Source organism: Jatropha curcas, chromosome 1 (genome assembly GCF_041381405.1).
Source record: "Jatropha curcas cultivar XTBG-Jc1 chromosome 1, XTBG_Jcur_1.0, whole genome shotgun sequence".
Taxonomy (NCBI): Eukaryota; Viridiplantae; Streptophyta; class Magnoliopsida; order Malpighiales; family Euphorbiaceae; genus Jatropha; species Jatropha curcas.
Genome location: NC_143151.1, coordinates 29,811,789 through 29,837,854, shown reverse-complemented (window position 1 = coordinate 29,837,854; position 26,066 = coordinate 29,811,789). Strand labels below are relative to the sequence as shown.

The 26,066-nt window shown below is 29.9% G+C and overlaps 1 protein-coding gene, 1 long non-coding RNA gene and 1 other non-coding gene across 3 annotated transcripts; all 3 read right to left on the bottom strand.

Annotated features, from left to right (window-relative positions):
• Nucleotides 1-3,825: 3,825 nt before the first annotated feature.
• Nucleotides 3,826-3,983, bottom strand: LOC149499335 (U1 spliceosomal RNA). Its single transcript, XR_016318984.1, has one exon. It is a non-coding gene; the product is annotated as a U1 spliceosomal RNA (small nuclear RNA).
• Nucleotides 3,984-10,570: 6,587 nt separating this feature from the next.
• On the bottom strand, nucleotides 10,571-11,483 carry LOC110009119 (uncharacterized). Its single transcript, XR_002283953.3, has 2 exons — nucleotides 11,202-11,483; nucleotides 10,571-10,756 (listed from the first exon to the last, which is right to left on the bottom strand). It is a non-coding gene; the product is annotated as an uncharacterized LOC110009119 (long non-coding RNA).
• Nucleotides 11,484-12,824: 1,341 nt separating this feature from the next.
• LOC105630316 (CBL-interacting serine/threonine-protein kinase 25) lies at nucleotides 12,825-14,759 on the bottom strand. Its single transcript, XM_012212111.3, has one exon. The coding sequence runs from the start codon at nucleotides 14,427-14,429 to the stop codon at nucleotides 13,080-13,082; it is 1,350 nt and encodes a 449-aa protein (XP_012067501.1). The 5' UTR covers nucleotides 14,430-14,759; the 3' UTR covers nucleotides 12,825-13,079.
• Between the last annotated feature and the right edge of the window lie 11,307 nt (nucleotides 14,760-26,066).

Sequence of the window (26,066 nt, the reverse complement as noted above, 5' to 3'; positions counted from 1 at the left end):
CATTCCAAAAATAAAATATTGATTTTCAAATGAATTTTACAAATTTTTGTGGAATTCATTGGTTTCAAATGAGCTCTCTGTCTTCTCTTTATTTTTTTTTATTATACGGAGAGTGTGCAGTTTAAGGTCCAAGTACTCCTTTTCTTCATAAAAATATTTATCAATTTTATAATTGTTACTTAGAAAAGAGGAATATCTCTCGTATTCATATTACTTCGATTTATTTTCACTTTCAATTTATTAGAAAAAAAAATTTATATTCAATAGATATAAACTTTTATATTATTTAATTAATTATGAATCTAAAAATTAGGAACCACTAGTTATGTGTCCCTATACCTACTTTTTATTTTTAGAAATTCAAATAATATTGTATAAATTTTCTTCGTTTCAGAGTCTTACTTGTATATATTAGTTGAATTCCAATACTATTAGAAATCTATGATTCATTTTCTGATTCATAAGTGAAGTTTGAACATATTAATAATATAAATCTCAAAGTGAATAGAAATAAAAAATATTGGAAAATTCAAAACCTTACTGAGTATTGGAGAAAAACAAGCATGAAATTTTTATAAATTTGAAATAATATTATGATATTATTAATTTCATTAATTTTTAGAAATACTTAAAATTCTTATTATTGAAAATAATATTAATGATATTGCTAATTTAGTTAATTGTTGAAAAGAAACTAAAGAATATGAGTGATGTTATTGATGATATTAATTTGAACCCAATTCATGCATAAATTAAAACAAAATGAAATTAAGAATAGAAAAAAATTATGATAAATTCATAGTTTAAAAGGGTAAACTATTTAATTGTTCCATCAAAAATGTTAATTTGAAGATCAAGTACTTTGTAGTATTTGATATTTGATCTTTCATATTTCATACAGCATTATCATTTTATTGGTTCCTCGCATTTACTATTGAACTAGTATTATTCAATCTCTTACTCAACTGTAAAAATAATACTTTTAAATGAAAAATTATATAGTTTAATAGCGCTAAATCCTAAATAAAAAACAGTATAAATTACTAAATAAGAGAGGTAAAATTATAATTACGACAAATATGAGGACTAAACAGTTATTTACCCGAAATTTTAAATAAAAATCATATCCACGGCCACGCACCGTGTAAATTGAAATTCTGTCAACTTGCGGCCACAACCAAAAGGTATTGGAGTAGCTAAGCTCAGCAGAGAAACGGGCCCACGTATTGTACTTTAGTAGATTCGGTCCTAAGATTCGGAAGAAATGGATGGTTCGGAATTTTTTTTTTTTTAAAGCCATCCATCCCAAAATTTTAAAATTCCAACTTTTAAAATTAAATTACTGTTTAATCCCTATAATAAAGTTTATAAGTTGAGATATTTATCGTTAAAATTAATAAAATAATCCTTTTATTTTATTGTCATTAAACTTAACAGTCATTTATTGATATTTAACTTTTTTTTTTTGTTAGTCAACTAAATATTTCAAGGGAAAAAAATCAAATTTTATGTCAAATTTTACATAATAATTAATTCTAAAGATATAAATGAATTACTATTTTTAATGAGTTTTCAAATTTTGTATAATAATTTAATATAAAAACATGAATAGATTATTATTATCAATGAGTTTATATTTATTAATTAGGATTGGTCATATTCAAGATAATAAAACCTCAAGGTTTGATTTGGAAATAGTGTACAAAGAAAATTTGAAGTTATGTTAATGTTAAATTAATTAAAAGAACTATTTAATTAAATTAAGCAAAATAGATAGATCATTTAGTTAATTTTCAAAAATAAAGGTCTTGACTTGTAGTTTTCACTAAATTACAGGGCATATGAAGTAATTTGTTATTTTTTTTTAAAAGAGAATATTATGATTATTGATAGCCAAACACTTGTAATTACTATTACTAGTAAGGTATTTTATTTAGTGGGGCTTGGAATAATTTTGAAGCATTTGAAAAAATGGATGGTGCAGAATTTCTTGCATCACTGACAAATGGCAAAGAAGTTATAAAGTAATTAGCAAGTTGAATGATCTGTTGAAGGTTCTCCAATTAAGATTAGTAATGAATTAAGGTGGGTTAGGCACAAACACAAAATGAGAGCTAATCAAAGCATATTGAATTGCCTGCTTTACTCTCTCTCTCTCTCTCTATCTATATATATATATATATATATACATACCATATTACCATTTTTATGTCCGCTTTTTCCTATTTCTCTATATATATACCATAATTACAACATTTATTCATTAAATAACGAGAGTAGACAATTTACGGGTTGTGGCTCAGTTGATAACATAGGCTAAATATGTGAAAAAAAATTTTCGGATCAATTCCTATTACACGTACATGCAGGTGGAAAAGCTCTTAAGTTTGGATTCGATCCTGCCAAACGCACCTGCAAAGAGTTTTAATTGTGACTAAGTTTCGGGTCGGATTAGACGTTCTCTAGTAATAACATTTGGATAATATATTTTACACAAAAAAATAAAAAATATTGAGACTATACATCATGATAGTGGATTTGGTTCCATTTAATTTTAGTTGATTTTGTTGGAAAAGGTCGGCTAATTTTTAAACCCAAGCTTGTTATCTGCATAAAATCGAGATTCAACCAAAAGAAATTTTGGTTCAAAAAATTTAAATTGAAAATCTTACTTTATGTTGTGCATCGATTGAATCAAAATGATTCGTCTTCTTCAGTTTTTTGGGTCCAAACTGAAATCTCCACATCCTAGATGCCGCTGGATGCTTTAGTGTCACACTTGAGGACGTAATAGTAATTTCTCTTTATAAATTTGATTTCTAACTTTTGCAGTGCAAGGTAGAATTAGTTAAATGGAATTAAGGACTAATTTATAAATAAGAAATGATCCATTATTCTTCCAGTAAGAGTAGTGTTGGTTCATAATTGGGATTCCATAATCAATGGAAGGACAACTTTTTGGGCCAAAAGATGAGAACCAGTTGTACAAAATAATAAACCGAAGCATCAGCATCTTGGGGTTGTAGCAGATGTACAAAAGATGACAATCCCTTTATTTCTTTTTTTTTTTTTTTTTTTAAAAATTTATATAAGCTAAAATAAAATTATATCTCATGACTAAAGAAAGAAAAGAAAGACAGAGCTTAATATATATTTATATTAGACCTTGTGGGCTTCCTATTTTATTGGGCGTTTTGGTGGGAAGTTACAGTAAAAAGGGCCCAATATGTTATGATGCATGGGTTTTGTAATTAACATTTTGGTTAATATCCAAACCAACAAAACTAAACCATTGAACATGGATTTATAAATCATTTCTCTTATGTCAATGAAATTAAGTCTAAAACAAATTGTTGAATTTTTTATGGTTCTTTATGACAAAAAAAAATGTTTCTATAAAATTATATTGGTACGTACGTTATGAAAATATTTATATTTTCTATTTCTTCCAAAAAAATTTAAAATTTCTATACAGCTACCATAATTATCAATATAAAATATATAATTTGATTTGCTCTTGCTAATATACTAAACCCACCCCAACGTTACTTTAAAAACCGATCTCATTTGCGACAATGCCTATTGCCTAGGATCGTATGGGAGGAAAGTGCAAGGATTAGGCATTAAAGGTGTGGCACTAGCCCTTTACTATATATCCCCACAAAGCCATCTGTTTTTTGCACCCAACATAAACCTCCCTGTTGCGGGTACAACCAGAGCTAAAAGCATCAAGATTATCTCCTTTGATTCAGTATATTCACTGTCGTAGACAAGCTTCAAAACTTAAAAGAAAAAAAAAAAAAAAAATCTTGGTCTTAACTTTGGAAGGGACAGCGCGAACGCAGGTCCCCACATCCACAAATTATGACGTAGGCTCTCTTTGGAGAGACTTACGTCAGCGCCCGTCCAAAGTGCAATAACGGAGATCACTAACCTAGCCTATGGGTCTTCTTGATTGCCCATCGACCCGTCTGGTTAATTTAATTCATGTATAATTGCTACCTATCCATAGTGAACGAGAGAATCATACAATTATATTGTAATGTTTGGGTATGCTTCTAATTTATACTTGTGTGATCTTGTTCCTCTTCATATTTTCTCAATGTGAGATGAACGATACTTTTGTTTAAAGCATAATATGCCCCCGAGCTGAGCTACGAGGTATATAAATTGTTTTTTCACTAAAAAGAGTGCATTACCAAAATTGATCAATAAATAAATATAAATTTTAATCATGAAATTTAATTTTGTGAACAAATTTTAACATTATCCATATTAGATTTTTATTCCCATCTCGTTTTCTGTCCTTCCGAATATTTAATTTCGTAACTTTGTTACTTTAATTTTACTCTGTATTTTTGCTTTAACTTGTATAAAATTTAGGTATAAAGGTAGGTATAAATCTTTTTCCTCAATGCTAAAAACAGAAAAAGTAACAAAGCATTTTCTTAAAAGAGAAGTTACAAGCATGCATTCACATATCAACTTATTACATGAAAACCCATCTAGGTTGTGAATTCAAGTAGTGTCCAAACAGCCACTTGGACAAGTTCATTCTTTTTCTCCCTCTCTTTCCGCCAACTGGATCACTACCCTTCATCAAGAAACAAACAAGGAAAATATATGTAATTAGTTGGAGATTTTAGTTTTTATCCCATGGAATATGATTAGTGGACATTTTTTAGAAAAATAAGTTTTGATGGGATATGGACTCACAACATCAAAGTGCGAGTTAATGACTAAAAAAATTCAGATCTTTTGTTTTTGTTCCTGGTACAAGCAGAAGGTAAGAAAGCCTTAAATACAGAACCTAGGGTGCAGTACACTGCACCGGTAGCATAATGAACAACCCAATCCAAAAGACTTGAAGGACAATCAGAGAAGACATGAACTCCTAACATCTGCACAGATATTAGCTTCCCTATAGATGTGAGAAATAAGCTCATATCAAGCAACTTGCTTTTAGTCTTGTTTTATATGCAAACGCCTGTAGAGCAGAAAGCTAGAAATTAGGAATGTGTGCATATATATTGTACTTACTCGTAGTAGCAGCTAGTTGGGTTGACAATGCCTAGGATCGTATGCAGGGAGGTAAGTGCAAGGATTAGGCTTTGAAGGTATCACTAAGCCTTTATCTATAGAAACCATCTTGTTTGCACCCAACATCGGCCTGCAAGTTGCGGCTACTACAAAAGCCGCCAGAAACACCAGGATTATCACCTTCAGGTGGGTGGTTTGTGTTATTGTCATCATTTTCTTTTCAGTATAATGGTTGGAAATGATGATTGATCTTGTTATGGCTACTGGGGTTAGGGGTTAGCTATATATAGCGGCAAGAGTGCCTTCAAGAATGCTCGCTACGTCGACCGGACATGAGGACATGGGCATGCACGCGTGCTAATCTTGTAGGACCCTCTTAATTAAATAAATTATCATATTAATTTATAAAAATAATATGCACAGAACCCTCCAAAACAAAATCTGAATCGATATGCTGAAATAAAAATAAAAAATAGAAAAAAAAAAAAAGGGCCATGGGATCAATTAAGCTGTCTCGGGGTCTTACTTAAGAAGTAAATACCATCGGTGAATCGATAAACTAATTCCTGTGGACGTCTATTTACCAAACTGTCTACCTTTCCATTCTACCGATGAATAATATATAATAATTAGATTTGCAAGTCTGATTTGGAAAAGGAAAACAATGTAATTTGATAATATGCAAATCTGATTTGGAGTAGAAAAACAACGTAATTTGACTATATAAATACCTATTCAAAAATTATTTACATACCTCCCTAAATTCAAATAAAGAACAAGAACCTCAAGAAGCAGTATTGAATCTCTTGCTGTGTTGCTGCAACATAGTTCTTCTCTTTTTTGAAGAGGTTACAGGTATGAATCTCTTGCTGTGTTGTTTCTTCTTTTTTTTTTTTTTTTTTTTTTTTTTTTTCACTTAGAAGAATTCATAGTAACCCAAATACATGCTTTTTTGCTTTTTGCTTAAATTATGAATCTTTTTGGTACACAGTTGATTTATTTGTTTTGAATCCTAAGGGTGGATAGCCTGGACTAGCGTGTATTATTTACTACACTCATTTATAAATTGTACTTGGACTTGAAAAATACAAATTTTTGAAATTTAATAGCTAAACTACTGTACATAACCTTCATTTTTTGTACATTATTAGATTTGTTGCTTTTACACCTAGACTGTTATTCTAATGCGACAATTAGTTAACTCTAATATGAATAATAAACCTTATATTCATAAACGCGTTGTATTATCATTATTCATTTCCAATTGTTTTCAAAAAAAAAAAAAATTATTATTCATTTCCAATTAATCTTTTCATTTCAATTCTTGGAAAGTAATTTCCTAACTTCAAGCAAGAAAATTTCGAAAATTATAAATGAGTTTTTTTTTCTTCCACGTCAGTTGCAGCAGCATGACAAATTTGACTAGCCAAACCTGGGAAAAAAAAGCACTGGGGGCCACCCAAAGCACCTATAAAATGACAAAGGCATACGTGGCTTCTTTAATTGGAGAATTGTAGGTCCCGCAACAGATCTATGATCATCGTAAGAACGACTGAAAGAGGGCAGCAACAGCCTTTTGTAGCTTTCTTTTTCTTTTGCCAAATCCAATCCTTCCTTATAAAGGGTGCCTTATCCATATTTTCATTATTTAATCTATGAATGGGTCATAAATTAACTCTAGGGCAAATCTGATTAGTGTGTAATGCTCTTGACTGTCTCACTACGAGATTCTTTATTAGTAATTCATCAATGCTCGTAAAAGCTGGAGATTCTTAAAGCAACTAGCGTCACAAAAGTAAGAATAAAAAGAAATAATCAACAGAAAGGACATGACCGTACATATTACGGTTCCAGGAATCGGAACCGTCGGTTCGAACCGGTCCGGAACCGGAGATTTTCGGTTCGGTTCCGGTTTTAAATATTTGGAATCGGAACCGGCGGTTCCAGAGAACCAGTCGGAACCGGACTGGAACCGCCAGTTTCCCGTCCGGTTAGAATCGCCAGTTTGAACCGGTTCGAACCGACGGTCTAGCCATTATAAACTGTCAGGTTTGTTTTTTTTTTTTTAAATTTTGTTGTGAAATCTCTTAATTACCCCTCCGAACAGCTATAAACGGCTACATAACAGCTAGTTTCAATGATATTTTTGGAAAAATGATTTTTTAGATTTATTATAAATACCTCATTTCATTTACAATTTCATTACAAAAAAAATCTCAACTCTCTCTACTTACTCTCTCTATAATATACTACACTCTACTTACTCTCTCTACAATATATTACACTCTAGTACACTCTATTATATATTATTCTTTTCTACTCTACAATCTCTCTTATTAAGTTATTATTCTCTCTAATTTTTTTTATTCAATTTTCCAAATTATATCTTATTAAATTCATCAAGTAAAATAATTATGTTCAAGTCTTTAAAAAAATAAATTTAATTGAAGTATTTTTTAATTTTTTAGGTTCAAATATTTTTTTTTAAACTGGTTTTCAAAATTTAAAATTTAAAATTATGCAATTCGTCGGAAAATCAATCGGAACCGTCGGTTTTGTCACCGGACCGGAACCGGAACCTTCCAAACCGGAACCGAAACCGGACCTTTTCGGTTCGGTTCCGGTTTCAGTTTTTCTGGAATCGGAACTGCCGGTTCCGGAACCGTCGCCACCCCTAACCGTATATTGTACGCACATTTCAATATAAAATGATACACATGAGAAAATCCTCATCTCTACTACTCCCCTTAATTAACCCATCCTTTACACAGAATCACAACCAACCAAATGCCGAAAACCAAAAGGGTCGATAAAGAAAAATTAAAAGACAATCACATTTCTAATTATATTAATTAAGTTTTAGATTACATTTTATGATTAACCAAAACCTAATTTCTTACTATCTTGCCTTCTCTTTCATGACGATCACTTTCACCTTGCCAACTCCAAACTACATCTTTAAGTGCAGGCCTAACATTCTCTTCATAAAACTTAGTATACTCAAGAGTGTCGCCAGATGACTTGGAGATCTCCACCACTGCCACTTCCGGTGCCACCTCGAACACTTCGGCGGTCATGGCCAACTTCCCTTTTCTTCAGTTTTTTGGATCCAAACTGAAATCTTCACATCCTGGATTGCGCTGGATGCTTTAGTGTCACACTTGAGGACGTAATAGTAATTTCTCTTTATAAATTTGATTTCTAACTTTTGCAGTGCAAGGTAAAATTAGTTAAATGGAATTAAGGACTAATTTATAAATAAAAAATGATCCATTATCCTTCCAGTAAAAGCATTGTTGTTTCATAATTGGAATTCCATATTCAATGGAAAGACAACTTTATGGGCCAAAAGATGAGAACCAGTCGTAAAAAATAATAAACCAAAGCATCAGCATCTTGGGGTTGTGGCAGATATGTAGTGTTATAGTTAACAGTTGATTCTACATGTATATTTTCCAATACTATACATTCCAAAAAATGTATTCAAATGTAGTATTTCAAATTTTTTACTCTCTCACCTAAAACTTCTTCAACTTTCCTATTTTCTTGCACGTTTTCTTTTATGCCAAATATGTTTCTTTTGATACTTAGAATTCCATTTTTATTGAAGTTATAATGACGAAAGTGCCCATATTCAATTGATGACTTGCTAGATTGGGTTGGCTGGATTAGCTTTAATGTGGAAACAGTCTCCAAATACCATAGAAGACGCAGTCTTATGAACAAAAAAACAAATGGAAACGCAATAAAAAAAAAAAAAAAAAAAAAAAAAACTTCTTTAATAATTTACATTTTAATTTATATTAGACCCTTGTGGGCTTCCTATTTTGTTGGGCGTTTTGGTGGACAGTTACACTAAAAAGGGCCCAATATGTTATGATGGGTTTTGTAATTAACATTTTGGTTAATATCCAAGCCTACAAAACTAAACCATTGAACATGGATTTATAAATTATTTCTCTTATGTCAATGAAATTAAGCCTAAACCAAATTGTTGAATTTTATATGGTTCTTTATGACAAAAAAAAAAAAAAAAAGGTTTCTATAAAATTATATTGGTATGTACATTATAAAAATATTTATATTTTCTATTTCTTCCAAAAAAATTTAAAATTTCCATACAGCTACCATAATTATGAATATATAATATATAATTTGATTTGCTCTTGCTAATATACTAAACCCACCCCAACGTTACTTTAAAAACCGATCTCATTTGCGACAATGCCTATTGCCTAGGATCGTATGGGAGGAAAGTGCAAGGATTAGGCATTAAAGGTGTGGCACTAGCCCTTTACTATATATCCCCACAAAGCCATCTGTTTTTTGCACCCAACATAAACCTCCCTGTTGCGGGTACAACCAGAGCTAAAAGCATCAAGATTATCTCCTTTGATTCAGTATATTCACTGTCGTAGACAAGCTTCAAAACTTAAAAGAAAAAAAAAAAAATCTTGGTCTTAACTTTGGAAGGGACAGCGCGAACGCAGGTCCCCACATCCACAAATTATGACGTAGGCTCTCCTTGGAGAGACTTACGTCAGCGCCCGTCCAAAGTGCAATAACGGAGATCACTAACCTAGCCTATGATTCTTCTTGATTGCCCATCGACCGCATCTGGTTAATTTAATTCATATATAATTGCCACCCATCCACGAAGAATGAGAGAATCATATAAGTATATTTTAACGCGAGGGTATGTTTCTAATTTATATTTGTGTGATCTGGCTCCTTTTTATATTTTTTCAATATGAGATGAACAGATATTTTTATTTAAAGTATAATATGTCCCGAGCTACCAGGTATATAAATTGTTTTTTCACTAAAAAGAGTGCATTACCAAAATCGATCAATACATAAATATGCCTTTTAATCATGAAATTTACTTTTGTTACTGTTATTAGATAATATACTTAATTGTTCTTGATTTTAGATACAACAGATGATAACAAAATGGAAGGTTACGTGGAATCTAGCTATCAGATCTGCAACAAGAATTACTAAATGTTACTTGTGAACATATATTTTTAATTCCATAGAAGCAAAGTATATTTTCTTACAATTTAAATGAAATTATATATTGTTGACTAATTTGAAACATTAATCATAATCTAAATTATCAATAATGGTCATGGAAGTTCTATCAGAGCTGCTCTCATAGCGCGTCAGTATCACCATCAACATCATTCAAATATTCCTTACATCAGAAAAGACGGAAAGACAGTTGAAAGAACTTTTAACGTCATCCATGTTAGATTTTTATTCCCATCCCGTTTTCTGTCCCTTACCTTTTTTTTCCTCTCTCCCAAACGCTGTTCCCCGTTTCCGAGAGTACGTTATCCAAGAATTGAACATTGCATATTTCTGAACTTGATTATCTCTGTAATTAACAAATAATCAAATGAATAACTAGGGCCAATATACAATTTCATAACTTTTGTTACTTTAGTTTTATGACACCATCTGTTTCTTTGCTTCGGCTCATATGAGATATTCGTATAAACATAGATATAAATCTTTGCCCCCAATATTAAAAACAGAAAAAGGAATAAAGCATTTCTTAAAAGAGAAGTCACAAGCACGCTGTTATTTACATTCACATATTAACTTATTACATGAAAACCCATCTAGGTTGTGAATTCAAGTAGTTTCCAAACAGCCACTTGGACAAGTTCATTCTTTTTCTCCCTCTCTTTCCGCCAACTGGATCACTACCCTTCATCAAGAAACAAACAAGGAAAATATATGTAATTAGTTGGAGATTTTAGTTTTTATCCCATGGAATATGATTAGTGGACATTTTTTAGAAAAATAAGTTTTGATGGGATATGGACTCACAACATCAAAGTGCGAGTTAATGACTAAAAAAATTCAGATCTTTTGTTTTTTTTCCTGGTACAAGCAGAAGGTAAGAAAGCCTTAAATACAGAACCTAGGGTGCAGTACACTGCACCGGTAGCATAATGAACAACCCAATCCAAAAGACTTGAAGGACAATCAGAGAAGACATGAACTCCTAATATCTGCACAGATATTAGCTTCCCTATAGATGTGAGAAATAAGCTCATATCAAGCAACTTGCTTTTAGTCTTATTTTATATGCAAACGCCTGTAGAGCAGAAAGCTAGAAATTAAGATGCGTGCATATATATTGCACTTACTCGTAGTAGCAGCTAGTTGGGTTGACAATGCCTAGGATCGTATGTAGGGAGGTAAGTGCAAGGATTAGGCTCTGAATGTATCACCGAGCCTTTACTAGCTATAGAAGTCATCTTGTTTGCACCCAACATCGGCCTGCAAGTTGCGGCTACTACCAAAGCCGCCAGAAACACCAGGATTATCACCTTCAGGTGGGTGGTTTGTGTTATTGTCATCATTTTCTTTTCAGTATAATGGTTGGAAATGATGATTGATCTTGTTATGGCTACTGGGTTAGCTATATATGGCGGCAATTGCAAAAGAAGAGAGTGCCTTCTAGAAATTATGCCGTAATGCTCGCTACGTCGACGGGACATGAGCACATGGGCATGCACGCGTGCTAATGTTGTAGGACCCTCCTAATTAAATAAATTATTATATTAATTTATAATAATAATATGCACAGAAACGTTGGAGCAATGGAGTTTTCCCGCTTGGGAAACGGAAATCAATTTCGGATGACATAAATCGATACGATGAAATAGAAATAAAAAAATAGAAAAAAAAATGAGGGCCCATGGGATCAATTAAGTTCTCACGTGGACTTGCTTAAGAAAGAAGTAAATATCATCAAAGAGTCCACAAGCTAATTTCTGTAGATGTCTATTTGCCAGACTCTCCACCTTTCCATTCTACCGATGAATAATTTATAACAGTTCGATTTGCAAATCTAATTTGGAAGAGGAAAACAATGTAATTTGATTATATGCAAATCTGATTTGGAGTAGAAAAACAATGTAATTTGATTATATAAATACCTCTTCAAAAATTATTCTAATGGATTTCCTACTGTACATAACCTTCATTTTTTTACACCATTAGATTTGTTGCTTTTACACCTACACTATTATTCTAATGCAACAATTAATTAACATTAATATGAATAATAAACCTTATATTCATAACCGCGTTGTATTATCATTATTCATTTCCAATTGTTTTCAAAAAAATAATAATTTATTATTGATTTCCAATTAATCTTTTCATTTCAATTCTTGTAAAGTAATTTCCTAACTTGAAGCAAGAAAATTTCGAAAATTATAAATGAGTTTTTTTGTTCCACGTCATTTGCAGCAGCAGCATGACAAATTTGACTAGCCTAACCTGGGAAAAAAAGACACTGGGGGCCACCCTAATAAAAAGCACCGACAAAATGACAAAGGCATACGTAGCTTTCTTTAAATGGAGAACTGTAGGTCCCGCATACATCTATGATGATCATAAGAATAGCTTTCTTTGATTGGAGAACTGTAGGTCCCGCATACATCTATGATGATCATAAGAAACACTGAAAGAGGGCGGCAACAGCCTTTTGTAGTTTTCTTTTTCTTTTTCCAAATCCAATCAATCCAATCGTTCCTTATAAAGGGTTTCCTTATCCACACTTTCATCATTTGATCTATGAATAGGTCTATAAAATTAACTCTAGGCAAATCTGATTGGTGTGCAATGCTCTTGACAGTCTCCCTACGAGATTCTTAGTAGTGTTTCATCTGTGCTCGTAAAAGATGCAGATTCTTAGAGCAACTAGCATCACATATGCTCGTAAAAGATGGAGATTCTTAGAGCAAATAGCATCACAAAAGTAAGAATAAAAAGAAATAATTAACAGAAAGGACATAACCGTATATTGTACGCACATTTCAATATACAATTATACACATGAGAAAACCCTCGTCTCTACTACTTACCTTAATTAACACATCCTCTCATCATTTACACAGAATCACAGGCAGCCAAATGCCGAAAACCAAAAGGGTCGATAAAGAAAAATTAAAAAACATTCACATTTCTAATTATATTAATTAATTTTTAGATTAGATTTTATGATTAACCAGAACCTAATTTCTTACTATCTTGCCTTCTCTTTCATGACGATCACTTTCACCTTGCCAACTCCAAACTATATCTTTAAGTGCAGGCCTAACATTCTCTTCATAAAACTTAGTATACTCAAGAGTGTCGCCAGATGACTTGGAGATCTCCACCACTGCCACTTCCGGTGCCACCTCGAAAACCTCGGCGGTCATGGCCAACTTCCCTTTTCTTCCTTCCTCTTTCCCCTCTAATTTCACCTTAAATTCAGCATCACTTGCCACTCTAAAGTTCAAATCTTTGGCCGCGGATTCCAATTTTGTCACGATAGCTGGAGCTGAACACTTTGAAGTGAACATGGATGGTGTTTTTTTCTTGCTTTCAAACAAACTAGATAAATCAAACCCAGATGACATTGCAGAAACAAATTCAAATGCATTAATAGAAGGTGGAACCTGCTTAATTTCTTTTCCAATATCTTCTTGACCCCTATTAGAACTATCTTGTAAGTCATTAGAAACTATAATAGACTTACTAAGTCCTTTCTTGAACCAGGGATTTTGCCTCACTTGAGGAATACTGATTCTTTTCCCAGGATCAACAATTAAAAGCTTGGAAATCAATCTCTTAGCATCATGTGAAATCCAAGGAGGGATTTCAAACTCCGCCTTGAAAATCTTAACATACATTTTCATCAAGTTGGCGTCAAGAAATGGCAAATACCCAGCAAGCAAAACAAACAAAATAACACCACAAGACCAAATATCAGTTTTTGCACCATCATACCCTTTTTTCCTCAGAACCTCCGGCGCAACATAAGCTGGAGTTCCACATTGAGTATGCAACAAACCATCATTCCGGTTCTGCTCCGGCAAGGCAGAAAGGCCAAAATCGGAAACTTTCAAATTCCCATTTTCATCCAAAAGAAGATTTTCCGGCTTTAAATCGCGGTGAGAAACTCCGCGGCTATGGCAGTAATCGATTGCGCTAATCAATTGTTGAAAATATTTTCTTGCTACATCTTCTTTAAGCTTTCCTTTGGCTACTTTAGCAAATAACTCGCCGCCTCTCACATATTCCATTACGAAAAATACTTTTGATTTCGTAGCCATAACTTCTTTCAATTGGACGATATTAGGGTGTTTGACTAAATGCATAACTGAAATTTCTCGCCTTATTTGTTCCATCAATCCTTGCTTGTTTACCTGGTCTTTGTGGACTACTTTAATGGCTACGCTTTCATTGGTAGCCAGATTTCTTCCTTTGTAGACTTTTGCGAAGGTTCCTTGCCCTAATAGTCTACCCATCTCGTATTTATCAAACAAAATGTGACTGCCTCCATTGATATGAGTCTCTCGCTCTGTTTCACGGTCCATAACTGAGGAACCAAATTTTCATTAACAAAAATTTATAATTGATCAAAGAGAAAGAAAGAAATCATTTTTAAGTGAATCAATTATTGGATTTCATGGGAGGAAAGTAGGAGAAAATTTTCCGAGCTACATTAAATGGGATTTGAGGGAAAATTCTGAGGGATTGATGGAAAAGTGAGGAACATTTGGCAATGACAAATTGTAATGACTAGAAGATGGTGATGCTGAAATGGGTGAGAAAACACTGGCGTTTGGTGTGGAGGAAAATAAGGGAAGTTGTGGAAGATGTTTTTTCTGTTGCTGCAGTCATTGATGGCGGATATGGTTTTTGGCTTTTGGTTTAAAATAATTGGATTTTGAAGGGGCCACGCTATTTTAATATAACATTATTTTTTTTAAGAGGAAATATAACATTAATTGGTAAATACATCTGTAACTAATTGGATTAAATTCCATAAATATATCCTTCAATTCGTCTTTAGTTAAAGTAGCAGAACCAAAAAGGATTTTTTGATATCTTTTACCGGATTTAAATTTTGAATAATTTTAAAGAATGATAAATTTAATTAAAATTTCATTTCATTGCGTTAATTGCACTTTTTCTATGCCAAAATATAAGTCGTTTTTGAGTGATTATTTTGCTCTAAAATATAAATCGTTTTGAATATTTTAATAAATAATAATTTATATTTTTTCAATATTACCATTGTTTAGATTAATTACAATAAAATTCTTTCACAAATAATTATTGATTTTGAGATAAAGAATAATTTGATCAAATTACCCTTCAGTGTGTAACAATCTAAGAGAATTAATAGTTTCCTTAATTCTTGTGTAACAAACTTAAACAACTTATATTTTGGACAGAGAGAGTATAATATACACATAATTATTCACTAAATCATTAAAAAAATCTAAAACTTTTAGGGTAGTATTAATTGTACTCTAAATTTAATTTTCTTCTCCTAATACATTGAATTTCAACTTTAATTACAATGATATTAATTTTAAATTGGATTGTACCAATTTAATGGATCAAATATTATTTTATGGGACTCACACTCTTTGTAATGGTTAGGTTAACCAAACACTTATCGTTTAGCACTCTAATTTAATATTTTCCCTCAAATTAAATTCATTTTCCATCATTGTTGCTTATAAATAAAAATTTATATTCATTTGTATAAATATTAACAAAATAAAAAATAATTTATTCATCTTAAAAATAAAATAATACTAATTTAAACAATGAGTTTTTTGTAACTTGACCATAACAGAGTGTATATATCCGACGAAAATAATATTTTATTCATTAAATTAGATACAATTTGAAGTTAGAGTGTTATTGTAACTGAAGTTGGAGTTCAGGGTACTAGGAGAACAAAGTTGAATTTATGGCACAATTAAAATTATAGGCAAAATTTGTGTTTTTTTAACGACTTAGTCTATAATTATTATCCTAAAATAAATTTTAGTATTTCAATAGAATCTCGAGACATTTATAGCCACAATTTCTAATTTGAGCATTATAAAAGTTTTATCTATCACATAAAATAATTTTCAAAATAAAAATTCATCTACACAATATTTATGAATTTATCATTCTTATTTGACTATTTAAGTGATGACTTATATAATATTGTAAAAGAATTGAAATCAATAGCTCAAAATTTTAAATTTTCAAAAATAAATGCTAATATCAATTGAAATTCTCGTCAATTTTAATTAATTTTTTTTATTTTTTTAAGTAATTAATAACAAATAAGTAAAAAGAGCATGGAGAAGTCCAAAATTTCGAGGATCTCAGTAAGCTGAGGAAGATTTATAGAGAAAATTGCAAGTCAAAGTGAAAATCTTTGATCGGGTTTAGTATTAAAAAATATAATTTTTAAAAATTATTATAAAAATTACATATATTTCTACTCAATAAATTAAATAATATTTAAAATTTTGTGATATTAATAAATATTAGTTGCCAAACAAAATCATTCCTGACACAATATATATAATGCATATTTAGAAATTCACATGATTCATTTTATTTTATGAAAATTGAACATTATTGAAATTCATAAAAAAAAAATAAATTAAACTAATAGAATTATATTATATAATCAAATTTCTGTTAATTTAATTTAATAGTGTTATCTTAGATGAATATTGAAAATTTGAAATATATTACTAGTTTGCGGCATATAATGAATTTCAATTTAAATATATAAATTAGATGTTTTTTTTCTAATTTATCACTTTTTCATTTTTAATTGTAAAAGAAAAGGCTTAATTCAGCGTCTAATGACGTAAATCCATTAGGAAATCTAAGCAATTAGATTGAATTTCATAAATATATCATTTCGCTAGGCTTTAGTTAAAGTAGTATAATTAAAAGGATTTTGATATCTTTTAGGGATATATATTTTAAATAATTTGAAATAATAATAAATTTAATTAAAATTTCATTTCTTTGCATTAATTATATAACATACGCATTACTGTTATCTGAAATAAACGTGAGTCGTTTAATAAAATCTCAATAATATTATGTTCTCTTCGTTCATAAATGTAAGTCATTTGAGAGTTCTCATAATAATTATAAAAGTAATTAATTTTTATAAATTAAAATAAAATAATTTGACTAAAATTACCATTTATAGAGGAAAATAAAATAAAGGAAATGGTTCACAATTAGCAAATGTCATAATAAATAATATATAGACTAGAAATTAATATAAAATAAGGTATGGTCTTAAGTTATCTTCTTTCTTAGGCTTCTTTAGCTTTATCAACTCCAACTCCAGCCCATTCAGCCTCCTCTATAGCTCCTCCAACTTTGCCATCTTCAGCCTTCGCTCCTTCAGCATCCTGCCTGATATCCAGCTCCTTTGCTTGACCGAATCTTCATCCGAATCTTTCGAAACCAATCCTCTTCTCCAGTTCCTTTCATCTCCCAACCCAAACTTCAGCCTCTCCTCCTGCTCCTTCCCTCTAATTTCCATTTGTAGTTTCGGCTTCCTATTCTCCAATTCCATCTTCTCCCTTACCAACTGATTTATCATCTGTCCCTTCCTCTTCATTTCTATCAACTCTTCTATCCTCGATTGTTCCTTCCTCTTCGGTTCCTTCCTCTTCAGTTCTATCTTCTTCCTCACTAACTCAATTTCCCTCAATAGTTCTATCATCTTCCTCTCTAGTTCCATCATCTCATCTTCCGTATTTCCCCCCTCCCATAATTGTTCCATCTTCTCCTTCTCCAACTTATTTTCCCTCAGTTGTTTTCATCTTCTCCCTCTCCAACTCCTTTTCCCTCAGTTGTTCCATCTTCTCCCGCTGTAACTCCTTTTCCCTTAGTAATTCCATTCTCTTTCTCCCTAGTTGCGTCCTTTCAGCTTCCATCTTCTCTCTCTCCAACTTATTTTCCCTCAGTAGTTCCATCCTCTTCCTCTCTAGTTCCATCTTCTCCCTCTCCAGCTCCTGCTCCCACAGTAGTTTCTCCAGAGCACAATTAACATGGAGATCAAAATTACACCCATAACATTTGTAGCTAATAGAATTTTTCAATTCCTTCGCATTTGCAACATTTAAATTGCAAATTGACCCATAATGGCATTATAACAAAATCTAGAGCATGTTCATGACCTTCATATTTAACAATGGTTGGTAAAAGTCAACACTTGATGTGGGTTTGAAATAAGCAATCTGAGCAACATTTTGAGAAGTTTTCACAAAGATTGCATTCATGTTGACCAGGAAAATCATAATCAAATGGAATTTTGGAAAAATAAAAAATATTTCGTCTCAAATTAATTAATTTACCATTTAACTCTGCACAATTTTCATGAAGGATGAATTCATCACATTCTATGCATTTATAGACTTTACCAGAAGTTAATGTTTTGCAATAGTTGCAATTGAGTTTATCAAAACCAGCAATGAATGGATCTTCAATGAAGAAAAATTCATGTGGATGTCTTTCTCTGAAATTTGTCTCAATAATAGCATCATCATTTGTAGAGGACAAATCTTTTGATGCATTATAAATGGCCGAAGAATGATGAGGTTTTGCAACCTTTAACATCTCAATGACAAAGTCCTCTGCGATAAATGTTTTTGTAAAGTCAGATACTAGTTTTTGGCACTTCCATGGTATCGTATTGATCACGGATTGAACATTCTCACTTTGAAGTTTACATTCCATGATGATTAGAGAGGCTTCTTTAGAAGTTGTCAGTTCAACTAAATGATCAAAGCGGAGACGATCATAAAGTGAAGTATTGATGATAACTCCGAGCTTTGAATCAAGTTGAGTTGAACAAATTTGAGAAATAATACTGAAAGATGTGTCATTGAAATACTTATTTGGAATTAGATAAGATTCATTGGAGGAGCTTGGAATGGAGGTTTGAATGTAGGGGATGATATCTACTTCATCAATTAGAGGATACAAACGAAAAGAAAAAAAATATTTAGATAATTTATATATTTGACATTTTGGTGATTTGGGAATCCAAAATTAAGAGGAGTTATTCATCCCTTGTCATAAGCTAAGAAAAGAATTAATGAATATCTGTACCAAAACTTTTACTTCTTTCATTCATCACAAGAAAATTATATTTTTTTTAGTATAATCAGGAGGTTTAATCCCTCGGGCTGTAAAGGATAAAGGTTTTTGTCGCTCTCAGCAAATTGTACTTTTCATAATATTTAGTATATATGTCCTCTGTGTTTGTATTGTAATGAAAGTCAATTAAAGAATTATTAATATTTAATGTACGCATCTAGATAGAAGAAATAGAAATAATTAAGCATAATAAAGGGTTTTAAAAGAATAAAATTCACATATAAAGTATGTCAAATGGACGATAAATAATATAAAAGAAATATAATATATTATAGATGTACCAAAAATGAAATTGGGTTAAGTTATTTGCATTTTTTTTTTTTTTTTTGTTTTCCTTTTGAGCCCACCAACAACTTACAATTTCTTAGATCCTTATACTTTGGAAGATCCAATTGCATTATTCCCAATATTTTATTGAATTCTTCAACCATTTGTCACAAAATTGAAACTCTAAAGTTTGGAATAAATGAATTCCACAAAATTTCATGGAATTCATTTGAAAATTTAAAATTTTGTGTTTGGAATGAAAAAAAAATAGAGATTTTAATTTTAAGAATTGAATTCTATGGAATTGGACAAGCCTAACTCAAATTCTACTAAAATTGATGGAATTTTTGTAATTGAATTCCACAAAATTGACCATTGAAATATTTATTAACAAAATTATCCTCCACTATAAACTCAATTATTTTTACGTTTTTTTTTCTTTTTTGTTTATTTTCTTTAAAAAATTCCAAACTGTAACAATATTATTATTATTATTAATCCAATAATAACGTTAGTTTATATTTTTATTTTTATTTTTTTATTTTTTTGAAAAATTCCTGTAACGCCCCAAAATTTTTGAATATTAAAATAATATTATTTTATTGGATCATGAATGGTGCTGTAGAGAGGGGGATAATATTTTATTTAGACTTGAGGAAGATATTGAGTATAATTAACTATGGATGGATAGTGATTTACCGGTCTATGAATAGTGCCACCGGTCTGTGAATAGTACTACCGGTACGGGAATCGGTATTATTTTGGCCCGGAAAAATTGCTATCTATGTTTTATTTTTTATTTAATATTTTTGGAGTACGCATACATGATTTTTATGGGTAGAAAGTGAGTAATGAATATTTTTGGAGAATTTAGATAATTAGTGAATAGTGAATTATGGTGTTAAATTAGTTAAGAAAATTTGAGGAATTATTTTTATGGAGTAAATTTGAGAATTTTGAGGAGAAAAATAATATTTTGAAGGAATTTAATTGGAAAATATTTTTAGCCATTAGATGAGATTACTATTGACTTAATCTTAGTCATCTAATTGTGGAAAAAGACCTAAATACCCTTTGATCACTTTATAAGGTCAACTTCAATTATTGAGCAACACCACTTCTTCTTCTTCTTCTTCTTCTTCTTCTTCTTCTTCTTCTTCTTCTTCTCTTCTTTGTTTTTCTTCACTTCTTACTTGTTAAATCTACCAAACTAGACCCACCCAACTTGATTTAAGTAATTAATCCTAGAGATTAAAGCTTGAGAAGTGATTTTTGGTGAATTATTTCAAGAAATTTGGAGATTCTCTACTTGAGCCAAAGGTTGGGGGAACCTTCTACCAAAGTGTAAGGCAAAGCTAAGGCTTAGGAAACTTTAAATCCAAGCTTGTTTTTAAGGTTAGTGTTCATAAATACACTTACCTTACTTTAATTTTTGCTTTTGTGCATATATGCTATCATGTGTATATTTTGGGATTTTGTATGAAATGATTGATTTGTTGAACTTTGGTTACAATAACATTCTCTTGGGTGATGTTCGATGAATATTTAGCATGTGGTAGAAATCTCTACCTTATATTTTTGTCTTTCATGTTCTTTTCATGGTTAAAGTAAGCTGAATTTGGGAAAAAGTGTTATTGGGTGAGATTAAGGACTAATTTTTTTATCCTTTCTATTTTACATTTGTGCCCGAGTCCTTCATGAAAGTTGTAGGTCTACTTCTTATCTTTCTAACCCATCCTTTTATGTCCAATTTTGATAAATGTAGCTCAACTTATGGCTGAAATACCCAAACTGACTCTGTTATGTCGGGCCACATGCATCACTGTTGAGTGCCTATTTTGACCACTATAATGGCAAGATTGTGTTCTAAGTTCTTCATGAGAGTTGTTTCCCTGTGTCTTGAGACTTCTCTAGTTTTGGATTGGTTTAATTTGAGTGTTTGGTTAAGTAGGAATTCAATAAACATTGGACTTGGTTCTACTGAATCAGGTCTAGACTGTTGGTATGTGTTCCTAGAATTTATTTGCTATCTTACAAATTGATCTGGGTTGTGGTCCCTTCATAACATTTGTATCATTTTGTCTTAGCTTTCTAATGAATCTAATTTCATTCAATTTGGAGACCTATAACTCAAGTTATGTCTTACAAACACAGCAAAGGTCAGGTTATTTTAATGCTGGAAATTTCCTATTCCTTGAATCATAGGTTTATTTGGATAAATGTATGTATGAATCACGTGTGATGAGGTTCTCTTGATTATTTTTATGTTTTAGGATTTATTTGATGAAAACAAGATATAAGTTTGAAAAGTGTTGTTATGGATATGTTTAAATGGATACTAAGGGTATATTGTACATATGTTATGTTTACTAATTTTTCCCATGAATAAATTATTGGAAAATTTGAGAAAAGTGTAGAATTGGTTTAGACAATGCATGATGAGGGTTTAAATGGATACCTTGGTGCATAAGAGTTATGTTAGCATGCTTGATTGAAGGGGGAAATTCCTCCCTTGGTCTTCACTAAGAGGTCGAACCACCCTAAGGTGGTAAGGCTTACTTAATTACTTTTTTATGTTATGCTATATATATATATATATATATATATATATATATATATGACATAAGAATGATTATTTTGATAACTTTCATATGTTTAGAGTTTATGAAAAATCAGTACTTAAAGTGTATGTGCTTTGAATTTTGAATAAGGAAAGTATGATTTTATATGATAAGAACTTTCTTATGATAAATTTCATTATGACTTTAAGAAAGTTTTAAAAGAAAAAAAATTTATGAGAAATTTCTCATCTTAAGTAATTATGTTTAAGTATGAAGTTTTCATGAGTCACTTAAGTTCTAAAGTAAGCTTACATATATGATTTCATATGATAAGAACTTTTCTATGTTAAGTAATTATGTTTCAGTATGAAATTTTTATGAGTTACTTACATTCTAACGTATACTTACATTATGAATTTAAGAAGATTAAAGAAAATGAATTTATGAGAAGTATTATGAATTAAGAATTAAAACAAAGATTTTGAGCTCTAATATACTTTGTGTGAATTTGATGCGTGATTTAATTTTATTATGTATGATGAGCATGCTTGGCATTTGATGCCATTATAATAAGAGTTAGGCACATGGGTGTCTTATGTTACGGCGGACGCGCTCTATATGTTATGAATAAGATGACGACCTAAGGCCATTATGAATAAGTTATGAAAACCTATCTGCTACTCTTTCTCCTAAGTGCATGCGAGCCCTTGGAAAATATTTTCAAGGCAATTAAATGAATGAGATTATATTATTTTAGTACACCTTAGTTTGGAAATAAATGATTATATTATCAAATGAATTTTCAAAACCTGATATTTCAGTACATGGTTTTAAAATAAATAGTATGTGTATTGGTATAATAAATGTCTAAGTAATGAATTTATGATTTGAAAGAATTAAATTCTTTATGTTAGTTTATTGAGATCTCTAAGTAAAGAACTAAAGTATTTATGGTGATTAAATGTTTATGTAAAGGATTTATGGTTAAAGAACTAAATTATTTATGTTATTAATTATAAGTTTATTTGATATTTCTTTTGCTATGAATGTAAATGTATGTTGAAATTTAATGATTCTATGATTGTAAATGATTTTATGAAATTTGTACTTTAAGTAAGTTGCCATCGCAACTTTGGTAAGTATGTGAATTATGAGCACAACTGAGTTTATACTCAGCGCGTTAATTTTATCACGCGCAGGTTAAAGACCGTGGTTGCTGGTTGAAGACTAGAAGAGTAGCATTAGAGCAGAAGAGGCTATTGTGGTAGTAGTAGATTGAGATTTATGTAATTAAAAATTATGGCATGTATAATTAATATGTTTTCGGAGATTATATTATTTGAATTATAACTTAAGCATGTAATTATCAATTGTGTTGGTGTATATATATTTGGAGATAAGTATAGGATTTATTAAATGATTTAATATAAAATATTTTAAGATAGTTGATATGATTAGTTTATTAAGACTTGATATATATAATGAATGCAATTAATTGAAGAATATTAAATGCTATTGAGGATTTGTGTAGTTATGAAGATATAGAAATGTTGTTGTGTTATGATGATTATTTGGTTATAATGATTATTTGGAGATGTTAGGAGTTTGAAGTTTAATTGGGAGTGTTTTGTATTCACATGTTTGACAAGCTCAGTTTTAAAGGGGAAATTCTTACAATATTTCTGCAGGATTTTTCCCAATCTATATATATATATATAATGAAAACGAAATGAAATGATATTATAAAAAAAAATTTACTCGCTAAACTTGTGAATACTCAATTACTTCTAATTCATAATCTAATTTTATGATCTATACGTTAAGTTAAGACGGTGTCTTCGGCACCAAATGTGGCATCCGCTGTCGGGTTTCTCGGGATTGGGCGGCGGGTGTTACAATTTCAATCCAGTAATGACATTTTTTTTTTAAGTATAGTAATAATGTTAGTTACTATTAGTATGAAACTATAAAAACTAAGTATCAACAATTGTTTTCAAATACAATTAAAAACAATAGTAACATTCTTAATATTTTTCTTATTTCCAAATTAATTACTAAAATCAATAAAGTTTTTTACATCAATTAAAAATAACTATTATGGTTAGTATTACTGCTTATATAATTAATTAATTAGCATGGAATATTAGTGTACTTATTATATGAAATTTATTATTTATATTTTAATAAAAAAATCACGAGTTATTATATTGTATATAATAAATATAATTGTTATTTAATATTTATTTTTTAAAATTATTATGTTAAGTGTGTTATAAGAAATAAAAACAAATGAATTTTCATTTAAAATTTTATTCCAAATATAATTTTGTGGAATTCAATTGAATTTATTATTTTAAATTGTAGCATATCAAACATGACAAATTTATTTCCAAACGAATTATACTTGAAATTCATTTACAAATATATTCTATAACTATGATTCATTTATTCCAAACGGACTGTAAATGTTAGAAATGATACTTTGTTGAACAATTCAACTATTGTTATAATTACACCAATATTTTATCTTTATAGTATTTTGCAATTATATCTAAATTTATAACTCTAAATACTTCAATTATATTGAATTAAGTCAAATTTTTAAATCATTTTCAAAAAAAAAAAAAAAAAAGACAAAGTCAAAATTTTAAATTTAGGTCTAAATTAAAACAATATTTTTATTTTTGGGTGCAGTCAAACAAAAAATTATTTTCATATTCTAAAAGATAGAAGTTTAGTTATGCTCTTTTAGCTTTAATTTTTATTTTATTTTTTTATCTTTTATTTAGTTGCAGTTAAAAATATGCGAAATAAATATATAGAATTATAAGACTTTCTTGCATTTTCTATTGACGAATTGAATTAAATAAGTAGAATTATATGATAAATTTTGAATGTTTATGAAATTATTTTTGACTCTTACAATTATTTTCTTTTTTTTCTGATTTAATTTTTTATTTTTGAGTCTATCTTTTAGAAAAAAATTATTTTAATTATTTTAATTTAATTTAATATAATTTAATTTGAGGACGAGGATTTTGAAATTCTTTCTTCATCTAAAAATCGTCGGCAGATGTGGGTTTAAAATAGACTATGATAACTTTTCAAAAAGATTACATTTTTATATTGATCAGAAAAATTATGATCAAATGGAATTTTCAAAAAAGGAGAACAATTTGCTCTCAAATTAGTAACTTTACCACAATTTTCATGAAGGATGTATTGATCACATTCTATGCATTTATAAAATTTACCAACAGTTAGTTAATTCTTTTCAATAAATGGATCTTCAATGAATTGAATATGACCCGACCCAAAAAGTTAGTATTTATATATTAATTTGATAGTTAAAAAGTATGAATAATTAAAAATTTTAAATTGAAAACGTGTAGGCCATTCACATCAAATTGTCAACTCCAACTCCAAGTACTGCTACTGTTCCTATTTCGGCTTATTATTATTATTATTATTATTATTATTATATGTAAAACGCACTTTTGCATTTCAAATGTTTCTTTTGAAAATTGAATATGTTGAAAATACTTTGACCAAATTATAAGAAATCAGAAGAGAAGAAAAAGGAAAAAGAAAAGAAAGTGAATTAAGGAACACTCTCACTTGTAAAGTTCATGCATATATCACCATCACTCCAATATTAAATTAACACTGTCACTCCCTCTTATTAATTTCTTTCTTTCTTTCTTTCTTTAAAATATGTGAAGTAAAGGACTTTTAAATTCAGATAAATTTTGATTTTTTTTTTTTTTTAAGAATTGCATACCAACCAAATAGAGAAATTGAGGGGATGAGCTTAAATGCTTGATTATGTTAAGTTTCTCCTGAATTTTAATACTAAAAGAAAAATTTTGCTGATAAAAAAAAAAAAAAAAAAAAAAAAAACTTCATCTCTCTTATTTGGTAAATAGATTGATTAGTTATTAATGTTTAATTTCGTTTAAAATATTTAATTCATAGTCCAAAAATGACTAATTCAATAGTAAGTTTTCGGTGGCTATGTAATAATATAAATATTAAATATAAAAGGCTAGACAGTCAAATCTCATAGAATGTTTAATTTCCGAAATTATACATTTTAGATGGAAGAACTATATGGTTTAACGAGATTAGACGTCGAGAACTAATCAATATATTTACCAAATAAGAGGAATAAAGCTGTTATTTAGAGTAAATTTG

Coding starts and splice junctions, on each gene's coding strand:
- LOC105630316 (XM_012212111.3), bottom strand. CDS start 14,429: ATGGACCGTGAAACAGAGCGAGAGACTCATATCAATGGAGGCAGTCAC.